Consider the following 9397-nt stretch of genomic DNA (forward strand, 5'->3'; position numbering starts at 1 on the left):
TTTCTTTTTTGTATGATAATTCAAACTTTTAGTAATTCCAATTACTCCATATACTTATATTTTTAAGTTAATTTAATTATTATATTTTGATATGTAAAAATAAATAAAATAATTTAATTTAATTTTTTATATGTTAAAATAAACAAATTAAATTAATTTAAATATATAAATATAAATAACAAAAAATTTAATTATCACATAAAAAGCAGAAAGGCAAAATATGAATTTGATAGTCATAAAATTTGGGAAAATTCTATCCACAGCAGATAAAATTGCTCTTCACAACCCACACCTCATCAAATTCTTTAATAATTTTAAAATACCTATTTTACTCGTCACAGCCCATAGTTTGCTCTCTCTTTTGATCACCCTTGATCGTCGATCGTCGCCTCACGTCTCTCTTTCTTTCCTACACTATATACATATATTTACACACATATACATATACACATCATTCACACACACACATATATATACGTCATTGTTGGGTTGGTTATGACTAACCCACACACAAACACCTATATATATATACACACACGAAAAGTTTTATGGTTGTAGCCATGGCAACTGTGTTCCACACACAGTCAGGGAAGTTCCCCGACTATTATTGTTGGGTTTCATGACTGTGTATATATATATTTGTGTGCGTGGGTCAATCGGTAATGGTATGCATATATATATATATGTGTATATTTGTGCATGTATGAATATATATGGTGTGAGAGAGAAAAAAAAAGAGACAGGAAGAGTAGGCTCTGGGATGTGAGGGGCAAAATAAGTATTTTAAAATTATTGAAGGATTTAGTGGGGGTGTGGATTTTGAAGAGCAATTCTAGGGCTGAGAATATAATTTTTCTAAAATTTGTTCTCTTTCGTATGTATGTATATATATATGTATATGTATGCATGTATCATCGAAATAAGAGAATTTGACACGTGTGTTGCAAGTAGCCCAAAATGGAAACAGTGAAGAGGATGGTGGTGGGTATTTAGGTCATTATATGGGAATGTGTTGTCAATCAACATTGCAAGTGATTGATTGGTGAAGAAATCATATGATTCCTCTATCCCCCCCCCCCCCCCCCCTCTCTCTCTCTCTCTCATATGATATACATACATATATGTATATATATATTTTGAATATTAAATAAGTCCTCAGCTTTTCTCGCTTGTCTCCATCCATCATCTCAACGTTGCTGTCACCGCAAATTCCCTCTCTTTCTCTCCCACTCTCTCTCTTTACACAGAAGAAGAGTGTAAGAGAACAGTTGCTCCCCCTTTTCTAGGAGGAAAATTTCTAGGATCACATCCATCCGCCCACCCAGTCTCTTAAATGTTTCCTGGAAACAATCCCCGAAAAGCCTTCCAGACAACCCTTTCAAGCTTTTCTGGGATTGATCAAACATACATAGATTGATCCAAACAAGTTATTAATAAAGCAGCAAAAGAGAGGGATGTGAAGCCCAGCTAGCCTGCAGTTTCAAGAACAACATCAATATGGACTCTTTCAAAGCGGAAAACTTGAGCATGATCAGCAGCAACACGAACATGACGATGATCCCATCTTCGGCTTCGGCTGCGGCTTCGTCTTCTTCATCGCTGTCGCCGTCACCGTCGCCGCTCAGCCGCTACGAGAGCCAGAAGCGGCGGGACTGGAACACCTTCGGCCAGTACCTCCGCAACCACCGGCCGCCGCTCGCTCTCTCCCGCTGCAGCGGCGCCAACGTCGTCGAATTCCTTCGGTACCTCGACCAATTCGGCAAGACCAAAGTCCACACCCAGCTCTGCCCCTTCTTCGGCCACCCGAACCCGCCGTCGCCGTGTCCCTGCCCTCTCCGGCAGGCCTGGGGCAGCCTCGACGCCCTCATCGGCCGCCTCCGCGCCGCCTTCGAGGAAAACGGCGGCAAGCCTGAAGCCAACCCCTTCGCCGCTCCTGCAGTCAGGCTTTACCTGCGAGAAGTCCGCGACTCGCAGTCCAGAGCCAGAGGCATCAGCTACGAGAAGAAGAAGCGGAAGCGTCCGCCCCCACTTCCACCACCGACATTGCCACCGGCAACTTAAAACGAAAAGTCCCGACTCCTAAACAAATTTTACACAAAACCCTGCAGACCACACTCTCGTGTGTCTCTGGTCAACGCGCCGACCATTCTCTCGTGTGAGATATATATAACTAACTTTTGACCGTATCACCTGCCCAATATACATATGTGTATGTGTATGTATATTAATAAGTCGTATGGTTGATCAGTCTGTGTTTGGTTGATTCTTGGGAAACAATGCAGTATGCAGGGGCCTGTGTTCAGATTTGTGGGTACTGTACTGGGAGGTACCCTTCTGTTTCTATAATGCAAACAGTTGCAGTTTTAGTAGCTTGAAATGGGAGTATGTCTACTAGTTGTAGTTAAAGTTCCATGACACTCAAAAGCAGCCATTTATGACAAGTAATAGATCTGCATATCATGCTCCATGTGTTTGTTTTTCCTGTCATCTTGCTTTTAGTCTGCTAACTTTGCGCAGATGATATGTCAGACTTGTCAAGTCTTCCAATTTTATATTGGTTCATTTTCTTGGCTTGTTCTTTATGCTCTAACCATCAACTTAAAACCTCTAGAAATATAGCTAGCTAGGGTTTCTAGAACCCATAATTTAATTGCATTTGCTTATTTGTAGATATGCATATGTGTGAAGTGGGTGCAATGGAAGATAGATCCTTTTATGGAGTTCATCGAAGCTCCCTTGTTCTTCCCATTAACAACTGGTTGGATCTCTTTACAGACTTGTACGATCACTATCCTCGGACTATGGAATAAGTAAATTCGGGTAATACACCAAATTCTATATATATTGATTGTGTCACGTCAGTCTTATATCAAGCTAAGTGATGTGCATTCACGTGAACCCTTTGGGCAGAAAGTTTTAGCTAGCTATATATAGCTAGCTCCATATCATTGAAGGCCTCGTACATTGGATATAATCCATGTTTAGGACACAGAGACCGTGCGTGGCTTGGCTTTATATCTGTTAGATTCTGCAGCTTTTAGGGTTAGTTCTCCTCCTTGTCATCTTCAACTTTATAATAATATTATATATAGAACATTAATTTACTAATTATATTCAGCTGTGATGAGCTTGTGTCCTATGCTTCAAGTATAGATCAGAAACTGTTAAGAGGGAGAGGCATTCTTTCCCACCGCCACTAATCATTTGTGTTCGTCATTGTGCTATATAGCTAGATTAACAGTCTTTAATTTCATATATAATGTGTGAATTAGGGACCCATTAATGACTAAAAGAAGAACAAAATCAATTGATTAATTAAGTTCTTTATTTTTTGTTAATGCCATCCAGTTTGGCACTAATTGTTGGCAGCTATAGGACTTGCTTTACATTTATATTTATATATATATATATATTACAGTTTTATCAAAAATAAAAAATAAAAGCAGAGTAAGTGTTAAGGATAGTATGACTGAACACATTTTAACCCTTCCTATACTTGCATCTTTCTAATATATGTATTGGTCGTCTATGATGCATTGAAACGTCTCGAGAGCATTTTTAATATTTTTAAAATATTTTTATTTTTGAAACACTAAAAAATGTTTTCAAACCATTTTTATCATTTTAAAAGCATATCGAAACCGTTTCGTAATATTACAAAAATATTGAAAAAACATTTTTATTCACAAAAAAAAGTTAAAGACTCAAAACTTTTAAATTTATTATTTGTACTATGTTTATTTATTTTTAAGTAATAATCCATGCTTTATAGATGACATAACTTATATTTATGTTAATTTGATTGGATTATGAAATTTATATTTATTTATTGATTGAATAACTATTTTTATAATTTTATATATTAAAAAATTATATTTACAAAAAAATCTCTATATTTTTTCTATTTATACATTTCCCTTGCATTTTTGTTTCTTACTTTTTTAAAAAATTACGTTTTCCTATTTTCATTTCGTATTATATTCGTTTTCAAGCAACCTAGTTCATCATAATATATTTAATTTCTTACAATAATATACATAGGGGAGAGTATAAGTTTGGTTTAACCAAACTTATCAAACCGACCCAATCGAACATGTCGGTTCAATTCTGTTATTTTCTTACAATGGTTCGAATAGGTTAGTTTTTCTAGGCAGTTCAATTTTTAATCTTCGATTTGATTTTCTTTGTTAAAATGATCAAACTAATCGAACCAACCGAACTATAAAACGACGTTGTTGCTGGCAAACTCACTAACCAAACCGATCTCATTTCTTGAGTTGGTGCTTGCAGCTTACAATCAATTCTTGATTTTTTTTTTTTTTTGTCAATCGATTAATTCAATTTCTTCAGTGTATCAAAAAATTTAGTTTTTTATTTTATTTTTTGTGTTAGTTTAGTTTTTGATTTTTTGTTCGGTACATACAGTTTATATGTAGTTTTTTCAATTATCAGTTAGTTCAATTATTTTAATTAATCAATCGGTTCTATTCAGTTTTGTCTCCCAATTCAATTAGTAAATTTTAGTCAATTCAATAAGTGATTTGGTCGTTTATACACTTCTAAATATACGAAAGCTATATGCTCTAAACAATATTATATATTGATTAATGCATGCGGGTTGAATATGATTTGGCCACATTGTAGCCATTTATCCGTACTCATCAATCGACACAATTTCAAGTTCATGATCAGTCTAAATTGACCAAATTTATTAAATGCTAATCATATAGTACGCTTTGAGTTAGATGTTCTCTGTCTGTCTTGATCTCAATTTTATTTGTAACGCAGGTCTATGTATGTACCTTGTAATAAATTATTGCTCTATGTTTAGGGGGGAAAAAAACATATTATTGCACTATACCTAGTAGACTTTCCTTTTGTATTCGTACATCTATCTATCCATCTATGTATTCTATTATGAAGTAAAGTCTTTACCCACAAATATTAGTTCAATCTAATTGTCCAGCTGATAAGACTAAGTATTATATAACTAAATTAACTCTTCTTAATAAATCTTAAAATATTTTAGTTGAATAATGTTATTCATTTCCTATAAAGATAACACAATGATGATGTGACAATTATTATTGTCTAAGTATTTGGCTGGAAAAGATAAAAGGACGTTCAATATTTTTTTCATATTTTTTAAATAGATATATAATACCAATTAAATATTTTTATATGAACTGTCATATTATCAAAGTTCATGTTTACTAGAGATGAATAATATTTCTCATTTTAGTTAGTATTTAATGATTAACATTTAACCAATTAATTAATGAGACATTTATAGCTGACTTTAATTTTAAAAATCAAGCAAAACCCACCTAACCTAAGGACGTTTATTGATTTGAGACACACAATAACATCTTTTTTACCAAATAATAATGCTTGGCTGGGTGATCATTTAGTCAATTCGATTATCAAAATCAATTAAATTGTTCAAATTAAATATACTGAACATGTGTTAAAATTTGAATTGAATTGAGTAAATAAATACTTAAATCAACAAATCGAAAAAAATCAAAGAAATTGAACCAATGGAAAAAATAGCAAAAAAATAAAAAAAACTCAAGGACAAAAATGATGTCATTTGTATATTTTAATCGATTCAATTATTTTGGTTTTTTAAATACAAATATCAAAATAATCAAAATTATCAAATTTAAAAATAAAATAAAATCAAACTGACTTACAAATTAAACTCAATTAATAATTTTGACTGATTAAATTATTTTAATTTAACAAAAATATTGATCACCTTTTGTTGATGTTGGAATCAAACATCATGATCCAATTTAAAATATCAAACTTTTATGTTAGAGAGTCTCGTGGGCTGGGCTGCAGTCGCTTTCGATTACTTTTGCGTTAGGGGGGGGGGGGGGGGGGGGGCTCAGTGCATCCAAATTCTCCGAAAACAAAGCCACAGTCAGAGAAAAGCCGGGTCCCATCCCACGTTCTCGCCTGTCTTTCATGTCGGGCCACTTGGCCCCCTCTCGTCCACCCCCACTTGGTTTTGTCCAAACCAAAAAGTTCAAACCTATATTCTTGACATATGATGGATAAATCACTATGATTGTTTGCAGTATCTTTTAATTCACCAGTCATGATTTTTATCTTTAATTGAGTATATATTAATATATATATATCCAAAAACTATTATTATAATTAAGATTTTATTTTGAAATATTTGTATTTTTTTTTTAAATAATTATTCTTTACACTTTTATTTTCATACTTATCCAAAACTTATTAATGAAGTTTAGGTTTTTGATATTTCACGTATTAGAGTCAAATTAGGAATTCTATTCACAGTCAAATTTGAATTTTGCATCACAATTATAACAACATTTATAGTCTGCACAAACGAACATAAAATTTTACATGAAAAATCCAAAACAGAAAGAAATCACAGACAAAAAGAGCAAAAATATCACTGTTTGAATATTGCTACTACAAAAGTGATATTATTACAACTAATTTCAGTATATTAGGTATCAATTTATAGATCTAAAACCATATATAAATATACACATGAAATCATATTCTAATAAGAAGATTTAATAAAATATTTCTCTAAATGAGATAAATTTTATTCAAAATCAAATTCAAAATTCTAATCACGATTAAATTAGAAATCATAATCACAGTCAAATTTAAATTATAACTTACAATTATAACAACGTTCATATTCAGCACACACTAATATTTAATGACTCACCAACCTTTTGAGCTACCCAATAAAAATGGTATCATAACTATATATTAAGAGCTTTATTCTTAACCCATTTAATGAAAAATGGTTCTTGTTAAGAAAGATCCGAGTCCAGATGGTTCTGGCTTTTGGGGCCTGGGTCTTAAATCCAGTACCGATTGTCCATGGCCCGCCCCGTACACTAGGTCCATTTTCCCTTCCTACCGACAGATCTGCTTTATTTTATTCTATTTTATATATTTATTCTATTTCCGATTTTTCTTAATCCCCATTTTGTCCCTACATTTTGGAGGACACTGTTCTCACACGGAAACATATTGTCGGTGGGGTAAGCACGAAAATGACCCCCAACGCGGGTCAAACTGTAAATATGAAATATCTTTTTGAACCTTTCTGTATAAATTCCACCTCAATTGGCTCATTTTCACGTATATTATATTTTGAGTTCTAATAAAGGAGAAAATATTTAAATATATCATGTTAACAAAATATCGTTATCTAACAATATATTATTATTATTTTCAAAATTAAAATATAGTTTTACCCTAATTAATTTTTATATCACTATACTAATGTGATAGTGATATTATTTTATATTAAATATTAAGGAAAGTGTTGTGCAATTACGATACATGAAAATATCTTGGGAATGCTATTTTTGGCATTTTAATTTTTTTTTTCACCAAAACATCAAAAAATACCAAAAAGCGTTTATGAGTTGTTTTAACAAATTCATAAACATTTCAAAGTATTAGGAAAGTATCGAAACGTGTTTCCAATTTGAAAAGTTATTTTTGTCTCTAATTTACATTTTTTTTTTAGAATTTGTTTGAATATATTATATAGTTTATTTTTATTTGTAGATTAAATAAATTTTAAATTTTCTATATTAAAATTATATTTAAAAAAACCTCTATATTTTTTAATTTACGTATTTTTCCACATTTTCGTTTCTTAGTTTTTAAGGTAGTGTTAACTAAGATATAAATATGAAAAGATAAGATATATAAAGCATTACAAACTTTTATTCTTTTTAATTTGTTTGTTAAATTTATTTGATCAACTTTCAAAAATAAGTCACATGACTTTTTATTGGTATTTTTTAGATATACTTATTTTCTCCCTCAAAATAAACATATATTGAATATTACAAATAAGAAAAAATAATGCATATGTCTTTTAATGCATTTCAAAAAATTTAACAAACAGTTTGATAAAAATCTTATAATACTTTCTAGCAAAATTGGCTCAAAACATAGGCCACCAAGACCTATGCTTTGGGTAAAGGCCCCCAAAAATTGCATGCTTCATTGCTTTTGGGCAAAACAATTGGAAGGCTTGTCATAGTTGAGAAATCAAGCACTTTAATCTTGTCAATAGCTATTGAAAATGTAGCTAAGAATTTCACATGTTTTGGGTGCCCGACAAAGGTAACAAGATCCTCTTTGCTCTTGAATATAATCAAAAAAGCTTGGGCGAAGCCTTATCTCAGCATCTTCGAGCTTTCAACGTCCTATATTAAAAGACTTTGAATGTTACATGTACCGGAGGTATAAACCCAATAAAATGGCAATCTTCTCCATCTTCTTTAAGAGCTCTTCCGCAACTATGCTGTCCTTGAATATGGCCACCACCAAGTGCTTGAACTTTGTAGCCATGGTCGCCGTTGAACCAATCTACCAAATAGGCGCCAAAGAAACGAAAGTATACATATTATTGGGCGAAAAAAGTGCTATCTATAGTTAGCCTAAGTGAAGGTTGGATGTTGACCGGACGCGGTTGCCGACAAAAGGAATAAGATGGGGCGGATGCACGATTGTTGGTTAGGGTTCACGTAGACTCAAGATGATGGCCGGTAAGAGAGAGAGAAAGAAAGAGAGCCGCTGCCAGCTATCGACGTCGATCACCGGTCGCCAGACTGCTTAAGGCCCTACTAATCCTTGAGTCGGTCTTGCTTCCTAACTTTATTTTGATCATTCTATATTTTGATTTAGAAAGTATTATAACCTTATCTTAATACAATATTATCTTCTTTACTTTAACAAATTATCTAAAAAAATATTTCTCTCATTTTTTATTTCATATTGTATCAATTTTTCGCTTTCAATTTCGTACAATTTAGTTATGCAATGTAATGGGGTGGTCCCAAACCATCAAATTGTATAAAATAATTAAAATATTAACGAAGATAGATGTTAAAAAAATAAAGTCCATAAATCCTTTTTAAAAATTTACCCATAATATAAAATCATTACAATTTTATTTTTGGTGCTTTAGTACCGACTCTCTCGTTAATGCATTTATGACGTCTTGACCGATGGATGGACGCACTGATAGAGTCTAATGATTTTTTAGAATGTTTTATTTAATAATGTGGTCGCCTCTCACTTCTTTCTCTCTTGGCATTGACTCACCCTTCATTTAAATAATTTCTTAATAAATAAGTGGAAGCTTGCCGGCACTAAACAGCAATAAGAGATAAATTAGGGGCGGATTTAAACCTTGTTGCTGTAATTAAGGAAAATATGTCATAGATGATGCAGTTAACTGAGATTATGGGCTAAATAATCAACCGAACTGATTAATTAACTTCTAATTATTCTCTCTTAAAAATAGAAGATTGAAAGGGTAAACTCTGGAATCCAATTCAGCGCTCTCTCTCTCTATCGACATCACTCATTG

At 32.5% G+C, this 9397-nt stretch overlaps 1 protein-coding gene across 1 annotated transcript; it reads left to right on the forward strand.

The window, feature by feature from the left end:
• Positions 1–1161: 1161 nt before the first annotated feature.
• On the forward strand, positions 1162–2468 carry LOC127811740 (protein LIGHT-DEPENDENT SHORT HYPOCOTYLS 4-like). The gene has a single exon (XM_052351894.1). The coding sequence runs from the start codon at positions 1498–1500 to the stop codon at positions 2059–2061; it is 564 nt and encodes a 187-aa protein (XP_052207854.1). The 5' UTR covers positions 1162–1497; the 3' UTR covers positions 2062–2468.
• The last annotated feature ends 6929 nt before the right edge of the window (positions 2469–9397 follow it).

Source organism: Diospyros lotus, chromosome 10 (assembly GCF_014633365.1).
Source record: "Diospyros lotus cultivar Yz01 chromosome 10, ASM1463336v1, whole genome shotgun sequence".
NCBI classification, from domain to species: domain Eukaryota; kingdom Viridiplantae; phylum Streptophyta; class Magnoliopsida; order Ericales; family Ebenaceae; genus Diospyros; species Diospyros lotus.

Bases quoted from the DNA above. Each gene is read 5' to 3' on its own strand.
- LOC127811740 (XM_052351894.1), top strand. From the start codon at position 1,498: ATGGACTCTTTCAAAGCGGAAAACTTGAGCATGATCAGCAGCAACACG.